At 36.3% G+C, this 19,370-nt stretch overlaps 1 protein-coding gene across 1 annotated transcript in view; it reads left to right on the forward strand.

Moving 5' to 3' along the window:
- The first annotated feature begins 13,311 nt into the window (after positions 1-13,311).
- Positions 13,312-19,370, forward strand: part of TFEC (transcription factor EC) — a 37,929-nt gene continuing 31,870 nt past the window's right edge. Inside the window, exons 1-3 of the mRNA XM_074869346.1 lie at positions 13,312-13,388; positions 15,387-15,482; positions 17,534-17,539. Of these exons, the coding sequence (XP_074725447.1) occupies positions 15,387-15,482; positions 17,534-17,539 (102 nt within the window). The 5' untranslated portion in view covers positions 13,312-13,388. The remainder of the gene's footprint in view (positions 13,389-15,386; positions 15,483-17,533; positions 17,540-19,370) is intronic.

The raw sequence follows: 19,370 nt of genomic DNA on the forward strand, positions 1-19,370 counted from the left end.
CAATAATGTAAAGTGTACCTTTGGAAGTGAAAATGAAACTTTAGTAGTTGACATGAAAATCTTGCTTCAGGAATTGAAAATGTGGGTTAAATTTAGCTGGGCTGGAGATGCATGGATTAATGCGACAAGCTAAATTCTCTCGCTGGAGATCCAGCCATGGGCAGGGACAGCAGGAATTCTGCACTTCAAGTAGTGGGATTTCGTAATCTTTAGGGAAGGATATCCCTGCCCATTATAGAAACAGTCCTGACTGTAACAGTGAGCTGTGCACTCGTGCAGCTGTGGTCAAAGGAGGGACAAGGCAAACAAATAGCTCAGAGACCAGAACAGCTCCAGTCTGAAGCTACGTTTACCTATGCTGCCCTTTCTGTCAGTTTTCTGTAAGAAAGCCTTTTCTACTCTGGCAAGTGTTTATGCATCCATTAATTCAGTGGGGTGGTCCTGAGTGACGCCAATGTAAGAACAAGATCTGGACTTGACAAAAATAAGGTGTTACCAAAATGTAACCCTGGTACATATATGCTCTGCATACAGCTAAGGAAAAGGTGATAAGCCCAAGTACATCTCAGTAAATTATGTTATTAAACTACTTTGAAACATTGCTGAATAAACTGGGACTGTGAACTAGGTTGAGAATAACCCTAGTGTTTGATGTTAAAGGTATTTAGCTCATTCTATATTATAATAATAAAAGACTCTAATAGGAAGCATTCTGCCTCTGTGATTAGGCTTTGTGGCCTTTTGAATGGCAACAGTGATGACAGGCTAACAAAACGGTTGAAGAAAACTGCTAACATGGTCATACTATTATGCTACTGATTTCTTTCAGCATCTATTTTTCAGTTAATAATGCATTTAAGACACAGATAGGAAGTTTCTTTCCTTAAAAGCGCTGTATCATTTCTTCTTTAACTGAATTCCAGCCAGAGTTAAGGAAATACCCTTATGAACCACTTCTCCTTTCTCTCCCTCAAACTAACTGAATATATACAAACAGCGACATGCATTATTCATGGCCAGATTTGTACTAGTCTTTTCTTGTTTGCCCTGATGTGTTTGGGTACCTGAGATCTCAGGCGATGCTGTTTTATAGAGGTGATAAAACCAATAGAAATGCAGCCACTGCCAGTAGGTAATTATGCTGGCAAACCAACTTTTCTGCACTTTAACTGTGTGATGAAAATCAGGCTAATTGGTTCTTCCTTTACTTTGCGTGGGTGATGGAATCACAGTTTTATCTGCCATCTTCTTAAGGCAGACCAAAGACATTACCACTCGCCTTCTTTCCATAATATGGCCTACTGATTATGTTGATAAATGCTAATTAACTCGATAATGAAATAAATTTGTTAATACTAATAAACTCATTTAGTAAATCTTAGTGTTAACATTCACAGCACACCACTTTGTTGCAGAACAAACACTGTGACGTGTTTTCCTGCTGAAAGCTCTGTGGCAACGTACTGAAGACTTTAAAACACTGTTATCATTATTAGTCTTCCTTTCAACTAAAAACATGAATTTTGGGGACAGAAAGATTTCACACAGATACATAGCTATGACAATAATTTTTCTAGGCAATTCTAGCTTACCTTATTTTTAACTTGTACATTCCTTTCCACATTAAGACCATTGCATTTGAAAGACTTGTTCTGTACATACAGATTATAATTAATGTTCTTAATAATGACTTGCCAGTAGTAATCTTTAATTCCATATTCACACAGAACTCTCATTTAAAATAAGTGGGAGTTTCTCTTGATTAATCCCAGTAAAATTAATCATCTTTTGTTAATTAACATGTTTTTATTTGGGGGATATTGGCTGAAAACTGTTGAGTAGTTTGAGCTTACCCTAATATCACTCCTCCAGCTCCTATTCTGTAGTGTCTACTAAGTGCACAAATTCTATCTGAATTGAAATGGAAATGTGGTAAAGTACAACTGTAACACTGAAAGACTTATGTACTTGTTTCTGCTAGGCTGCCTTTTGATTCTATTCATGGTGTTTTTACAGCAGTCTTTGTTCTAAAGGTTTTTAAAGGCTGATATCAGAATTAAGCAATTATAAAAGGAACTGAATTTTGATCTGTTGTACATTACAAATTCTATCAGTATCTCTTTTTTTTTGGCTAATTGAGTTATGGCTGAATGGAATATGTTGTGAACTAAGATTAATTTAAATAAACATCAAAAGGCAAGACTGCTTGCTCAGTTCAGTACTGAAAGTACCAATTATGCTATTTTTGTGAGATTTCCAGTCAACTGCAGAGCACAGCAAACATAAGTGTTTGGAGCCTTGCACCCTGTAAGTGTCCCCTGAAAAAACTCTTGGCTTCCCTTCTCCTCTTTAGCAGATATTTGTAGGTGTTAGGCTGAAAAGTACTTTTTCAGTGTCAAAGATGCAAAACCATAATTCAGAAAAGACTCCTCAATAAAAAATATATAATTTTAAGTAAAAATTTATATTAATTATAATTTCTGTTAATATTAGGTGTTTTTTCACTAGCAGCTGGGCTCTTTATTTAACTCTTATTTGTAAGAACAGTGACAAACAAATCCTGTGAAATTACTAAAATATTTCAAGGACCATATAATTACTGCACTGTAAATCCACTGTTACTACTCTCAGAACATAAGTGGAAGTGTATTGCTGAAGGAGTATACTGATTTGCAGTTGGTGTTCAAGTACTGAAGGCAATGTTTGCTAACCTCAGGAACAGCATGCCAACAGCGTCCTGAAGCAGGAACATGGTCAGATGCATTGCCACTTACACCAATAAAACATCTTTGAACACAAAATAGACCTGGTGGATTTAAAAAAATGCTCTTAAAAACTGATATGAAATATTTTTTGTTACTTTTTTTCTCATATAGCTATCCTTGATGTGCCATTCCTGTTTTGACGGAAATGTCACCTACTGCTGTCAGCTAACCCTATCTGCTGTCCTTGTATGAAAGCACACTTTGTGGCCAGATCCTAAGCTGGCTCAAAATGATGTTGCTGCCTTGACTTCACAAAAATCGTGTTGTGAAGCTGAACCTAAGATGCCTACTTTGAAAGCTTCCACCCTTGCCCTCTTTATCATTCTGAGACTGAGGAAAGCAATAGAAAGCACATTTCTTAGGCTGAAGCTGATTTTGTCTGTATCTTTACAGAAGCTATAACCTTCGTAGACTTAAAATAACTCATCCAACAGATTAGCCTCCCTGATGTGACTACCTCACCAAACCACCTTATGCCACCGTCTTTGTTTCCTCTGTTCTTGCACTGCATGGGCTGGGGGGTGCATACCTTGGTACAGTTTGTTTTCAAAATGAGGAAGGACTGAAACACACAAAAAAGGGTTAGCAATAAGCAGTGCTGTCATCTGGTGGTGAAATTGTTACCACTTTTAACAAACTGATTGTGCTTTTCAACCAATGGTTTTCACTTTTTTGAGGAAGTTGATGCAGTCTCCTTGGCATATGGTCATAAATCTTTCATATTCGAAATACGCAAAGCCAGTGGTTTTATCCAAAGTCACTAAACCTTTGAACTTTATTTTTGAAGAATAGCACACCAGAGGTAGTCTTACTTTGTTCAGGTTTTGTCTTTTTCTTCTTTAGCTTGTGCTGCCAAAACATAGTGAAGTTATTGGAAAGCACATTATAAATGTTATTATTTGTGTGCAAACACTACTTGTCCAATGGAATTAAGAAGTAAGGACAAAAAGATGTGCCACTCCCTCAGAAATATCAGTATACTCAAATGCCAAAGTACTCTTTTCTCCTCTTACAACTTTACCATCAGTAGTTTTTTCCACAGTATATTTGATGTCCGTATCCTTACATACCAGAAAAATACACTTTTCAGATCTAAATTCTGTGATTGTTTTGCTGTCTGTAACTTCCATCATTGCATCTCAAATGGTACAGTGTCTGCTTACCTGGGGAGCCAGAAAAAATGTGTAGGAAACAATAAGAATCTTGTTATTTCATGCTACCTCTTCACACTTTTTAACGTTGACTTCTCTCTGAGTTTTCTCAACATTTAAAGCAAGAAGCTAGTGAGAAAATTATAGCTGTCACATGAAAACAATTAGAAATCAAAGAACAAACCAGAGTCTTTTGAAACTATTCAGGAATTTACTAAAGTAGCCATCACTTGAGTTAAAAATGCTGACATCAAGATATAAACTTTCACGTCTGCAAGCATTTTCATTATTCCTGATCCCTGTATCAGCCTGTTATATGAATCCTATATTTTGAAGTAGATTTGGTTTGATGCATGATATTGGTCAGAAAATCTTGAATCTCTGAATAAAATACACCATTCTAGTTATGGACTTCCCATGCTGCTATAATTAATTTTTATGGATTTGTGCTAGTTGCTGTTGACAAATACAGAAGAACTTTTAATGATCCTATTTTGTTTCTTCTACAAGGACTTAACAAACTGCACTGGTGGAAGTTCATTAGCAGATGATTTTTTACTAAAGTCCAGGTGATTGTACATTCCATATTGAAAACTGATTTTCCTTGAATACATTTGTGATACCGTCTTGTCCATTTAATAACATCTTATTAGCTGACCTAATCTGAATAACTTCTGGAAATAGAGACAAGTAGTTAAGTAAAGGTATCAGGACCTAGCTCTTTAAACATAGCTAGCTGTACAAAAAGTTTCTTTCCGTTCTTCAAATGCAAGAGCCACATTAACTGTCCTTTAATAACACCAACAATAAAGAGGAACTGGAACAGTGAAGATTTATTATATTCACAGATCTCATGAATCAATGAGAGCATGGACAGGGTCACTGTGCAGAGTCAAAGTAAGGATATTAGACAGGGTTTCATAATTTGATTGTGGCCCATTGTTATGCTTGTGTGGCCTATTAACTATAGTGGGTGGTTTTATTCACAGTTTAGATTTTCAGCTTAAATTCTCACTTAAATCAAAGGGATAGTTTTGTAAAAATACTTCCCGTAGTTTGCTTTGCCTAACTTTATAGGCTGTTTTTATAGTGCAGTGTTAAAAACTTGAGTCTTTTCTGCCAGTGAAGACCACAAAGTCATCGAGACTCATTGTTATTTTAAAACATGACAAGCTGGCCTTAAGACCTTAGGGATCCTTTCTTCAGAAGTCAAGCTGGTGATGGATAAGGAGCCATCAGAGCTGTGTGTATCTTAGCTGCAGGAGTTCAATTAAGAAGCCAAGAGTGTCTCAGGTATACCAGCGCAAATGGAAGTGCTTGCTTTGATAATGTCTCTGTCGCTGCTCGGTGCAGGTAGTTGGCTTCCCCCAACTCATTTCTGATTGCACAAGGAGGTTAGCACAGAGGAATACCTGAAAGAACTGACCTCCATCAATGCTCAGTGAGTGCTAGAGAATACTACAATGGGGAAATGCTATCAAAATCCCTGTGTCTGCATGGGATTTGGCAGGAAATGGCTAGCTGTAAGATCTAGCCTCTCTCTAATAGCCACAGTCCTGAGAGCTATGTTGCCTTTCTGTCCCTGACAGAAACTCTGTTCTGCTGCCTGTGCTCTACAGAGAAAGTTTCCTTACCCAGCACTGGTTTCTGCAAAGTCTATTCTGCAGTTCTTTTGCTCCCACATTCCTCTTGCTTTTCATAATAGTTTGCTGTGTGATGGAAAATTTTTGATTGCTTCCATCCTACACACATTTATAATTATCAGCTATTTTTAGACATTGAGATACCAAAATACAGAAGCAGTAGTCATTGTTGAAGACAAGGCCTTTGTCAAAGAACCTTAAAATGTTTCTTCTTCAGTCTCTTCACCCTTGAAAGAACATTCACAAGTTCCTGATGAATATGATGTCAAAGGTTAAATAAGATGAAAAATGGTGCATTAGAGTCACATGAGAATTTTTTCTTAACTTGAAAGCTACTGTAAGGTATCAACTAAACACAGTTGTGAGTTGCCAGACTGGATGTCTTTTGCTTTGCATTCTCTCTTCATGCATATTAATGGAGAAGGTCTCATCTAGTCAGATCAAAGTTCCAATAAGAAAAATATTCACATTTAAAAATTAATTACTGTGTTTAGCTTAAGTAATTAATTGACATAATCACACACACTTTTATAAACTAAACATTAAAGTGAACAGCTACATTATTTGGTGATAGTTTTTAAGATAGAACAGAAGTGTATAATTGCTAAGTTAAACTGAAATTTCATTTTATTATGAAATAATTTCACAAATACGCTTTTCACAGTTTAATAGAAAGAGCAGGACAAACAAACAACAGATGTTCATTTGTAATAGAAGTTAAAAAGGATTATTTCATCACTAAAAATGCTTTATTTCCTAACCCTTAAAATCCATTTGTAAGTCCTCAAAAATAGAGCTAAAATAGTCTGTGTTTTGACTGTGTTTCTTATCTTAAAATGGAATTAGACATTTTGGGTACTTACAGAACATTTTAATAATTAAAAAGTTCATAATTAGATGCTTACTTTCTGGTACAGTGGCTGAAAAGAACATGAAGCACCATAACTCAAACAGTTTCAGAGAGGTGTTTTGTTCAGGACTAATGATAAATTATGAGATCTCATCTGGGTGATAAATTTTACTTCAAAAGCTATGAAAAATACTGGAATAACTTAACATCCAGCATAAATGGCTAACTGTAATGAAGTCTACTGAGTTCTGTCCAGTATACTATGACCATATTTAAGGATATAATTTTGTAGCAGGGTTTTAAACATTTATTAAATGCAGAATGGATTTGCATGAAAGAAAAAGTTGCTATTATAATAGCCAGTTCTCAGATCCAAATAGCCATAAAATTTAAACACAGAAAGGGCTATTAGACAACTCTTTCTAACACCTATAAAATCACAGGCTTTTGTATTCCAGTCAGTTATTATCCTAGTAGTCAGCTTTGAGTCCAAGAATGTGTTTGATAAACGTATATCTTGGATTTGGCTAATGCACATCTTCCAGAAAGTCATCGACCCTTAGTTTGAAGAAAACAGCAGTTAGAGCATTTCTTTTTGAGTATTTCACTGTTTATTCACATAATTTCTGATATGAGCTTCCCTAACATCAACTTGTGGCCAGTGGCTCTTGCCATGCTTTCTGTGCTAGTGGAACCTGTCACATACAGCACCACCCACAAATTTCACAAATTTTAATTTGACAACAAGAATACAGCTGAGTTCCTTTAAACTTTTATTGAAACACTCTTTTCTTGGTCTCCAAATCCTTCCATAGTTCTTTTCTCCATCCTTTCAATTTTTTCAACTGTGTTTTTAAAAAGTTTAGGGTAGAAATATTTTTAGAATTCCATTATTTATCTCTCCTGAGCCATAAATAAAATCAGAGTAAGCCAGGCTCCTATTCACTAATTCCTTTATGCAATTTTCCATTTCTTGCTATAGCATCACCTGGACATTCCTGCTGACTTGCTAGTTTATTATGATCCCAAATTCTTTACAGACTCATTGCTTCCAGAGTTTTTTCCATTCAGTTTTCTCCATTGTTGCATCCTGTATTTCTTCCTCCAGCATATGCAGATGTTTATTTGTCTGAGTGGGAACACATTTTCTTTCAATGGGAAGACTACTCTAAAAAATATTTATTCTTTTCAGTAGGTTTTATTTTTCATTAGTCCCAAATCGCTGATGGAAATGTTGAGCAGTACAAGGCTGAAGAGCCCCTCTTTCTGATGCCAGAATTCTGATGCTGATTACTTTCTTATGCATGTTCGTTAGCCAACTCTTAATCCAGTTAAAACATGCTTTATTGATATTGTGTAGTGCTATATTTTTAATTAGAATATTGAATGATACTAAGTCAAAATGCACACAAAAGTTGAAGTGTATTATACCTACATGGTTACCTTTGGCAACCTATCTTGAAATCTCATCAAAGAACGGAAGTAGATTTGTTTGACAAGGCTTATTTTTCACAGAACTATGCTGACTAGCATTAATTATATTCCTATCTTTTAATAATTTATTAATTGAATCTCTTTTCAGTTTTCCTATTATTTCTCCGAGGACTGATGTTGGGCTAAGCTGACTAGGAGTACAGGTGTCACCTGTTTACCCTTGGTGGAATACCAATACAAGATGTAGCACTGCTGCTTACTGGAATATCATTGACATTGCTCATGCCTACTTTAGGTCCCCTAAATATGCTCTCTTTCTTACTTTTGGCATGCTAGGTATTCTTTTACTAATGGAAAAAAAATCTCATCAGCAAATATGGAAGTAAAATAGTTTATGTAAATAAACAACTGAAGGCCTAGTTATGCCATTGTACAATACATTAGAAATGAAAGTAAGATTAGTGTGGATGTGGGAAAAGATGTTACAAAACTCTACCACAGTTTTACAACATGATGATGTGTGCTCAAATTAGAAAGAACAATTGAAGAAGTTTGAATATGCATCTGTAATTCTGAAGGGCTGTTATGTTCTTGTTCACAGAACTGGCTTGTCTGTGAGACATAAAAAAGAAATAAGTACAGTCAGTTACATGTGCATTGGGATCTTTTCTGGATTACAAAATCCAACTCAAAGTGTTCATTTCTGTTCTATATTTGTTCTGGTGGAATTATAATATTTGAATTTGGGTTGGATGCTTTTTGTTCCCTGCATGCTTGGTGTTTCTGGTTCTGAAGGCTTTAATTTCACCATGATTAGGAAAGCCAAACATAGACAAAAACAGTGCCTAAGAGGGAGTGGATAATCTATTTACTATTGAACTTTAGGCTGTCCTTCACTCCTCAAATAATCTGGAATAATTAGCATTTAAAGTACAGGGCCACAGCTGTTGCAAGAGAATGCCTGGGAGGAGAACCAGCACTTCATCTGCACAAATTCATCATCTTGTTACGCCTTGTACACACAATAGTCAAAGGAACCTACATAACTTCCAGAGCATTTGGCAGGAAGGATCAAGTCACTAACTATACTGAGAACTAGAGCAGATGTGCCAGTAGGACAACACTAAATCCTGGATTTTGTCTGAGGCTTGTCTGAGGCAGGATCTGGATGGTCAGGTGGTCACTGGGTCCCTATTTCTGCTAGGGATTCCCAGAAATTAGGCGTGTCAACAAGCAGGGTCATCCATTTCACAAAAAAATAGGAAGGCAGAGAGATATTTAATAGAAAATGATGTGCCGAGAGCTAGAAGGTATGCTTTATCAAATCACACTGCTTAATTTGTGTCAGAGATGAGAATCCAGGTTCCAAGGAGCCATCAGCTTCTTGCATTCTGTACCCTGAAAACAATCTCAGGGTCTTCCTTTGAAGCTGTTCTGCTTTAAACAAATGATTAAATATTCGTTGACCCAGAGAGAAGAAAAAAAAGAAGATAACTCTATATTTAGACTGTTGTGGTGGTAAAGGGTTTGTCAGCATCAACACTGCAGGTCCCTGGTCCAAAGAATCTTTAATGATTTTATATATGGGAAGATTCCTAGACAGGATTGATTCAGAGACCCTCACCTTAAAATTTCACATATTGTCTGACAAAATGTTCTCACAGATTATGGGAACTCCTGAAAAGATGAGGAATTAGAAAATTAGTCTCCCCAACAATGATGAAGGTTACAGTACTGGGATTATTGGGCAAAATAAGGATGCTTCTACTCTGAAAAATCTTTTTTTTTTTTACCAATTTTTGTAGAAGGACCTTATTGAGTGGTCTAACACATGCACATGATCAAAGGTCTTTAAGCAGCTAAGTGCATGTCAGTCTGGACTGTTTTACTTGTGGGATTACCTATGTGTGGGAGTCATCCTTCAGTTCTTTTGCTTTTCGCATTTATTTCACTGAACCACTAACCTGATACCATTTTTTTCCCAGACTTAATAATGAGTTTCAATATTTAGACTACCAATTCAAATTTCGCTGACTATTTCTATATTTTGTTTGTTTCTTCAAGTGCTCAAGGCCTTGTCCAATCAAGTTTTGAAAATCTCCAAGACTGGGGATTCAAACTCTCTGGGCAACCTGTGCCAGTCCTCAGCCACTCTTTTTACACCATTAAAAAGAAGCACAAAATCAAGTCAATCATCTTTAACGTTTGTAATTGTGTTAATAGTTATTTAAAAGAGTTTATTTAATCTAAAATTATTGGAAAACCTAAACTGAAACTTAGCTTAATACTACTGACATAAGGTAATTAGAAGACATCTGACATCCCAGTGGAGAATAAACCAGTCACACTTGGTGTTTGACACTGGACTATCTGGTTTCATAAAACTATTAAGTTTTGAGTTTCTGCTCCTATTTCACAAATATTGCATGGGCAGTGTTAACAGTCATTTCTAATTTTTGAGAGCTTGACCTGAAATCTTAGTATTCCTTAAGCATTGCATGACTTTTTTTCCCCATTTATTATACACTAGCAGTATGGTTATAAAAATAGGATTCCAGCTCTTATCTTTACATAGTGGCTTGACTTTCAAAAGTGCTTTACTTATTATTAGCATTGACTTCTAAGACTAATATAGATATATAATCTAAATTAGGGATTGCAACTTCAGGTACTTTTTGAAAATCAGGGCATAGATCTCTTTTTAACCTGAGTGGTTCTGCTTTGTAATGACTGCAACTGGCACAGTAAAGGGAATGGAGATGTCTGCAAAACTGTAGCAACAGATCCCATCAGCAAAGCTTTAAATTCTTTTCTTCTTTTTGGAAGTTCAGGACAGTACTAACAGGATATAAGCACTGAAAGAATATAATACAAAATAAACACTCCTGATAAACTTGATTTTTTACTTAGTCAGCAGTTTGCTGATTGTTTTTCACAGATCCTCCCCTTGCCCAGTGGGATGGCCCTGTGGTGATTCAGTAGGAAATCAGGCTGCACAGAGGTTTTGGTCTGCCACTAGCAATCTGGTGTCCAGAGAAAGCAAAAAGCAAGCCATTGACTTTTCAGCAGTCTTATTGTGGCAGAACTTACCTCCTTATTAAAAATAAACTTTAAAACAAGGTAATATGGACTTTGGACATTGCAGATTTTTTTGTTTCCCATTTAATTTGAAGATATGTGATATTCTGGATTTCATGCTTTAGGTAGGCCTGTAGGATTTCTAAAACAATTTGTTGCTCATTATGGAGTGATCATCAGCTTCATTTAAGAGAAAAAAGAAGTTGGGGTGAAATGCAGTAGATGTATTTGTAACCTGTGCACTGATCCCACTCCCATTTATGCCATGTGAAGAAGCTGTGCTTTCAAAGCTGTTGATTGCAGTGCTCTGCACTGCTGGAAAGAGGCCTTCATCAGTTTAGGCCGTGCAAGGGTCTGGGTAGTGGTGACTTTGCATGGATTCATTCAATGACCCTAGAGTCCAGCACAAGCACAAAGTGCCTCTGAAACAGCAGCAGAAAACAAGGGTGCACAGCAAATCCCTGCTCTAGCCACACAATGGGACATATTTTCTTTCTCTCAGCACATTGCATTTTGCCCAAGATTGATATTCTGGTTAACCTGGCATGCAGTAGATTTCATGTTTGGATTCTAATTTAAGGAACTGATTGAGTGTCTAACTTTCACTATGAGCTTAAGTGAAGAAATAAATAGATGTGTAAGTATCTAAATAATTTGGGATGGTTTTACATGTGTCCTTACACACAATAAATCAGAGCTTAAATTAACAGTACATTATACACTTTCTAAAACTAACACAAAGATCTCACGATTTAGTAATGTAATAATATAATGATTTAAGTAAATCCCAAATGCACATGTAGTTTTTAAAGCCTTACATGGAATGCATACCTTCCTAACATAAAACTGGAAAATCTAAGCAGTGTATTTAAGATTTTATATCAATATATTAATGGAATATTATTTAATAACTTCAAGGCTTACATCAAAATAATTAATATTATATTCATTACTGCATGGCTTAGTCTTTTTTATGACTAGAAAATTAGTTTAAAGAAACATAATTAAAATAATTCTAGACATGCTACCATAACATGATTAAAAATAAAGTAGGTACTGCAATATTGTACAAAAATATAGCTAATTTAAATGCAAACCCCTTTTATGGGCTATTTATCTCTGCTTATGTATGTTAGGGGAATTAAAAAGAAGTTTGTTTAAATGACTGAAATTTTTTTTGGAGAAAAAAGGGCTGCAAAGCAAGTCTTGCTATTATTTAACAAATATTAATCATGCTTACACAGAGGCCACTTGAGAAAAATTTATTACAAGAAATTTGTGACCAGTCATGCCATAGGAAGAGGAGAAAGCCACAGGGCTGAAATGACAGTAAGGTTTGTGTATGCAGTGCTCCTCTGGTAGTTAAATTGCAGGAATGTGACATTGATCTGAAGTGAGAGCTGTTTGAAGTAGCGACTGTCAATCTCTGTAATCAAAGGATGACCCAGAGTCTTACTCAATTAGCCATTTTGGCATGACCACTCAGTTTATAAAGTCCTACCAACTCAAAAAGTGATCTGTCCTCAAGAGGCACTTCAAGAAGACTAAGTGGTTTGATGATAGTGATCAACCATACAGGACTATAGTTTGGACTCTATTTTGGTTTGTTTTGTTTTGTTGTTTTTTTTTTTTTTTTTTTTCAAAAGTACAGCAATGCCTCATTTAACTGACTGTGCTTATTACAAGGTGAGCCAAATGTGGATTTAGGTATGAGTGAATGTCTGCAGCTGTTGAAATTACTGGAAATTGATTGGATTATGTTTTTCTTTATACATTTATCTATGCTTTCAAGTAGAAAAGAATAAATACACTGTGATATTAGTTTTAGAGTACATATATGCTTGTAGATTTGATTGTAACGATCAGTGGTTTCAAGAGAGATAATTTCTAAATGAGAAGAGAAAAATGTGTAGCATACTTCTGGTCTTTTCTCAGGATTATGTTAGTCTTTTCTTGGGATTATGTTTATCTTTTCTGATTCTATTTTTCTTTGATAATTATTCAGAAGGTTTATTCAGCTGTGTTAGGGGAAAATAGTACACAAATAAATGTATAAAGGTGCAAAACTGAAAGAAAAAGATTTAAGGTTAATAATATTTCTATCCAAGTGTTCTTAAAGATGAATCTACTGTTTTGAAGGTTTTTAAGTGAACAATTGGGCAAATAGTGCTACCAGTAACCTGAAACTTTAGCAATTATTTCCATTCCTTCCCAGGTACAAACACACTTGGAAAATCAGTCTAGATACCACATACAACAAAGCCAGAGGCACCAGGTGAAGCAATACCTGACCCTCGATACGAAGCTGTCCAGCCAGACGTTCTCCCTGTCCCACTCCCACACAATCCAGCCTGCGGGAGTGACCTCCATTTTAAGAAACGGACACATGCCTCCCATCAGCGATATTGGCACACCAGAAAGTCCCATTACCAAGCTGCTGGCTCTTGGAGGCGAACACGAAAATGCGGTAGGGCAGGGCTGGTGAAAGGAGTGGGGAAATGGGCTTTGCATACTTTTAAAAAAATTTTACATGATCCACCTTGAATTTGTAGTGGGCAAGAGATGACTTTCTTTACTTTCATGGGATCTTCAGTTGCAGCACCTGTTCTCTGAATCCTTTTGGATTACATGGGTGATTCCCTTGAATGCCTGTGAATAGCTTATTGCATGATCAGAGACTTCTAAATTACTGTCACTTAAAATATACTGTTGCATCGTCATATATTGCTGTACGTTTTTTGAATATGTACTTTGCAATGCAAAACTTTTTTTTCAGACGTTATTTCTGCCTAAAAACATTATCCTAGCTGCATAACAAAGTTAAATACTGATTACCTTAAAGATGTAACTGAAAGAATCTCTCATTCATTTTTCAGTTAGCTGATATATTTATATATGGGTTATCACGGACAAATTGGCATAGATATGCTAACTTTAGTGCCACCATCAATTTTAATAGAGGCACAGCTATTATATAATGTCAGATTCTCAGCCAGTGTGAGATGTAGATCATTATGGCCTTTAATACTTCAATAGATTTCAAAAGAGACTGCATATCAGGTAAAAGGGGAATTCCTACAGAAATGAGAAATGGAGATGCTGTATCATGTCTTGGGCTTTGACAGAGCACAAGAATCTCACAAATACACTGTGACCCATTTGAGCATTTGAATGTCATGCAGCTAAGCGTGAGAGAACTGAAAAAAATAAACCTGACACTTCCTGGAGAGCTCATCTGGGGCCCCTCCATTCTGCATTGACAACTGACACTGCATGTCACGTTTATGGATTACTGGACCCACTAGCCTGCAAAGATTATTTTATATGGCCTTTGTGGAGGCCTCTGTGGTGACCTCTGGGCTGGCAAGTGCAGCATGCTGGAACCATTCTCAGGCACTTTGGCTATCTGACCAGGAATAACCAGCGCCCGTCTCTGTACCACCCTCTGTCCTGGAGAGCAAGACAGCTGCTTGTAAACCACTGTCCTGAGCTGTGATGGCTGGGAGAGTGATAGTTGGCACTGGACAAACTCCTTAAAGGCATCTTTCCACTGATTTGAATAATCCCATCCCAGAGCCTCAGGGAGATGACTGGCAAAGTGTAATTTCCTAGTGTGGCCCTGCTGTTCAATGTAGGCTACAGTTATGTTAGTAAATAGTGTAGAGCCAAAACACAGGCTGGTGCAGTGAACTGTAGTCATTCATATTGTCTAATTGCTGGCATTTCTTGGCATCAACTGCTCCTGCAGACGGTAGAGTTAACAGTGACAGGTTCATCACAGAATCTTTCCCAAAGTTATTCTGTGAACAGAACCAGTCCAAATTATCATTGAAAACTCATGCTGTACCTTGTACAAATCTATACATGTCTATATGTCTGCAAAATATTCACTCTTTCATCCCAAGTAATTAGCTATTCCATCAGCTTCAGTAGTTTTTCATTCAGATTAGAACAAAAGTGGGACCAGAAGGCTGTCTGGAGAAGTATCCAGTGTACTGCCAAACACAACACAAACCTCTCCTTGGTGAGTCTTGAGAGCAGTGTGTAACACCAAATCCTGAGTGACTCATGCTCTTGCAGAACCACAGGTTCCTTTCAGCCTTCCTGCACCAATGCAACAATACACTGTAGATATGACACATTTGATGAAGGTGACAGATCACAGTTACAACTTAGCAATGCACTCCTGTCATCTGATCTTGGTGTTGCAATAAGGGGTTAAAAAAGGGGAATGGGCTGGTGTTTGGGAGGAAAAAAGTAGCTTGTTAAACCACAAAAACTGTTTTCGCAAGAAGTAAAAAATGTGAATATTGTGTAGAAGTGCTTGAATTATTTGAATTTTAAGATATAAACTTCTGAAATTGTTTTATTGATGTAATAAATAAGATTAATTTCACTGTATTTTCAGAATAACATTATTTCCATTATTATTTATAATGATTGTCTTAAAATATTACCTTATCAGATGGAAGAGGTGATTGAAGACATAATCAGTATGGAATCAAGTTTTAATGATGAAGGGATAGGTTGTTCTGAAACTCCTCTACTAATGCAAAGAACTGTAAGTATTTTGTGGAATTTCATCTTGCTGTTTATAATAGAGAATTTCATTGAATGATTCAAACACGTCACACTTCAGAGGCTAAAGCAGTACTATCAGTGGACTATTTTCCTTTCTCTTCAGTTATTTGTCTTTTTGACAAGAAATATTACAAGAAAGGTTCCAATGTGGTGGGACACATCTGGTTTAAGTGGTCTGAATTTGGGGTTCTAGCCCAGCACCACGTCTGGTGCATAACCCATTGGAGGTACTAATTTCCATGCAGGACTGTGGATAAGAGAAGTCTCTAGACCCTAGAAGGTCTTTTAAAACCTTGCTTAATTATCCCTCTACTTCATCTAAAAAAGTCAAAGTTTCCCCATTGTAGTACTTTCTACAGTACAGTAGTTTCTCCAGTGTCTTATGCTGAAGAAAGGGTAGGCTTTGTTTCTTGACTTTCATAAAAGCAAGTTGCACTTGAATAATTTCAAGGACAAAGACAAGAAACATAACTTTTCAGATTAAATGCTTTATAGGAACAAATGTAACAAACTGTTTTAATTTTGTAATTTTTTTTTGTGAAGAAATGACAGTGGATTAACAAAGGCTACATACATTTCCATATATGTTACACATTTGAAGAGGAAGCATGGACCTTTTCTGGACACAACAATGCTTAGAGCATTATTATTTGTGAAAACAACACCTATCAATAACTGTAATTCAACACACTTTATAGAAGGGATGTTCTTTGTCCTCTCAACCCTAATGTATTTTTGGGATAATTTTCCACAGATTCTGTCCTTAGCACCTTAAAATGGGTACTGATAAAGGGAAACTTCACTCTGGTGAAGGCAGAAGGATTTTTACAGTCTTTAACAGTCTACAAAGTTCATTTCAGAATACAGAGTCAGGTTCTTGCTCTTAATCACTCACTGGAGGAACATCTTTTTCTGACCACAGAACATCACTGGCTACAAAAATAACTTAGGAGATAAGATCTCTACACCTCTGTGTTGCCCACTATACAGTCCAGTATTAATGGCAATAAATACTTCCATGAATACCTGGAATTTGCATGCCAGCTACAAACTAATATGGTCAGACTGATTTATACATAACTCAGTACAGAACATAGCAAAGAAATGCTCCCTGGGGAGTGAATTAATATTTTGGCTCAAATTAACACGAGGCAGGGGAGGATCCTTTCAGGTGTGGTACTGTGATATGGTGATGAGAGGCATGAATTCTGGGGTTTGGATTGGACTCATACTCCCTCAACACCTTTTAAAACTGGATGATGTTAATCTATGTTAATTCCAGCCTCATTAGCCTTTATCTTCAGCCATGAAGGACATGAAGGAAATACAAAATGACTTTTAAGCCTAGCTGGTATCTTACTTGCAAAGATTTGAGACTCCTGCAATGCCCATGGGCTTGGTAATGGTATTCAGATTTTTATTTGTGCTGAGGAAATCACCAGACTCCTAGGTAAACCAGGGAACAGCATGTATTTCCAAATCTCTCTGAGCAATACTACAGCAAAATCAAGCCTGCCTTCAACAAGGCACGTGAACTGTGTCAGTGTGGAAGTAATCAAGCAGTGTTTCTGCCTCTTCTGTCTTCTCTTCTGTCAATGCATACTCCAAAAATTTGTGAAAGAAATGGGCATATGAAGGTGATTTAAGGCATTTAGCTCATGACTCATGGTTTTATGGCATCTTTCAGGCAACATCCTAAATCTGCAAACAAACTTCTGGTCATAAGCTGTACGATAAAGAAAGATAGAGACATATGTAGAAAATAAGTTTTTTTGATCCAGGTTTTGATTATCACGTTAAATGTAATGACATTTTTTTAAATCTGAGTCAAAAATGTATATATTATAACAGTGTTGGACTAGGAGACATGATCAGGAATGAGAGAACATCTAATTCCCCTGAGAAGAGGAACAGGATTTGTGTTGTATTTAAAAAAATACCCTTATTACCTCTTAAGTACTTCTGCACAAGGTGCCTGGCTATGGTGGCCGCCATTGACATAGAGTAAGTGAGATCACAGGTGAGACTGAGTTGCCTGTGTACCTGGCTGATTTGGTGTTTGCTTCCTTTTTAGGCTTCTTCAGTGTAATGTTTAAGTATTTTTAGAATTTCATCCTAGATTTTGCCCTCCTTGGCAATGTCTTGAATTTGCCACAACTATGCAGAGTAGTCTCTCTAAAATTCTGAAAAAATCTGACTTTCTTGGTTTTCAGAATGTGGTATAAGGCTTGGGTGTTTTTTCAGCAAAATCTTTTCTTGAACAAGCCAAATTCATGAAGCCATTTTCTTTTCTCATTTTTCTCAATAGATAGTGACTGAGATTAGTGCTATCTGTTGTGTGTTGCAGTGAATTAATGTTTGCTTTAGTTAGATGCATGCATGTACCATTTTAATGGCACATTAAATGAGGACATTGAATTCTGTGAGACCACTCATGTGAGTAATTGCTCAGAGGCTCATTGTCTGACCCTGAATTAATGAATTACAGTCATGTATTAGTAGAATCAGAGAAGTGAAAACAAGAGCATTCTTCCATCTCTCATTAAAATGATTACAGCTTCTGAAGAGTGGATTGTCTAGCTTTTACTGTGTTTGGACCCAAATTCATAATTTTATAAAACTCTCTGGGTCTGGGAGGCAACTTAAGAATTGCTCAAAGTAGGAAAATCTCTGGCTGTGTTTCTATTGCTCTTAACAGTACCCTAATGGTAGAAACCTACTTTTTATAATAATTTTTTAGAAGTTCAGTTAGACATAAGACTAGGTCCTTCCTATATACAAGAGGTCTTGATTCTTCTGAAAGTACTTGTAAACCCAGTTAAAACATAACTGAAATCAAATCATAACCATTATTGAAGATGACACCAATTTAAAGTATTTTTTTCTTGTCATAATAATTTAGTTTTATGAAACTGTTTACTAACAGACAGCAATGTTTTTATCTATATTGCAAGAAGTTAATTTCTTCTCTAAGTATCATACTAGGAGCCACAGGTTTCTTTCCGACCTTATAGGAATCATTACAAAAATGAAACAAAAAATATATGAGTGAGTTTTAGAAGCAAACTAGTGTTATGTATGTCAGATATGGTGACATATTTGAAAAGTATCTTTCATTTTTATCAGACTTTCATTCTTATTCAAAATCCTCACAATCTATTCTACATTCTGTAGTGAATTTAAAGTTTATCAACTTCCAAATGCTCAGAACATAGGAAATGTAGATGTGCAAGTCTGTTAATGTAAAACATGTATGACACCATCATTAAAAGTTTAGGGCAAGTTCTAAAAAACTGTGGTCTACATTCCTTTTAAAATCTGAAAAATGAAAGTTTAAAAAACATGCTGTATTAAGGCAGATGTGGAGAGCATTAGTCACAGTGAAGAGAGCCAGAAAGCTGCAGAATTAAAAAATAGGATGTTTGTACTTTTCAGGGTGTGATTTGACAGCATGTGACCTAGTGAACCTCTACTTCTTACTAAATGTTGGTTTTTTTTGCTAATATAGGTACACAGCCCTAGGACTCACCAAAAAACCCAGTAATTTAGCAAGCACAACAGTGATCTCTATGAAAACATTTGGCATTTTACCAGCACTTTCATTCAGAAATAACTGCTGTAGCCCAGATAATCACTGTACAGCTACAGGGATAATGTCCTTTACTTGACATGCAGTCCACTAAAACTTACATCAAAAGCATTAGGAGATTGACTGGCTTGGAATGAGAATAAAATGAGAGGATATTCATGTTCTGCAAGGGCACAGGTTTCTCTTGCATCATGCTGGGTGGGACCAACCAGAAAAAAATATTTTGTGAACTTTTCCAAGGATTCTAAGTCGTCTTTTGTTCTGGTGCACATGAAAAAA

This window comes from Strix uralensis, chromosome 5 (genome assembly GCF_047716275.1).
Source record: "Strix uralensis isolate ZFMK-TIS-50842 chromosome 5, bStrUra1, whole genome shotgun sequence".
Lineage (NCBI taxonomy): Eukaryota > Metazoa > Chordata > Aves > Strigiformes > Strigidae > Strix > Strix uralensis.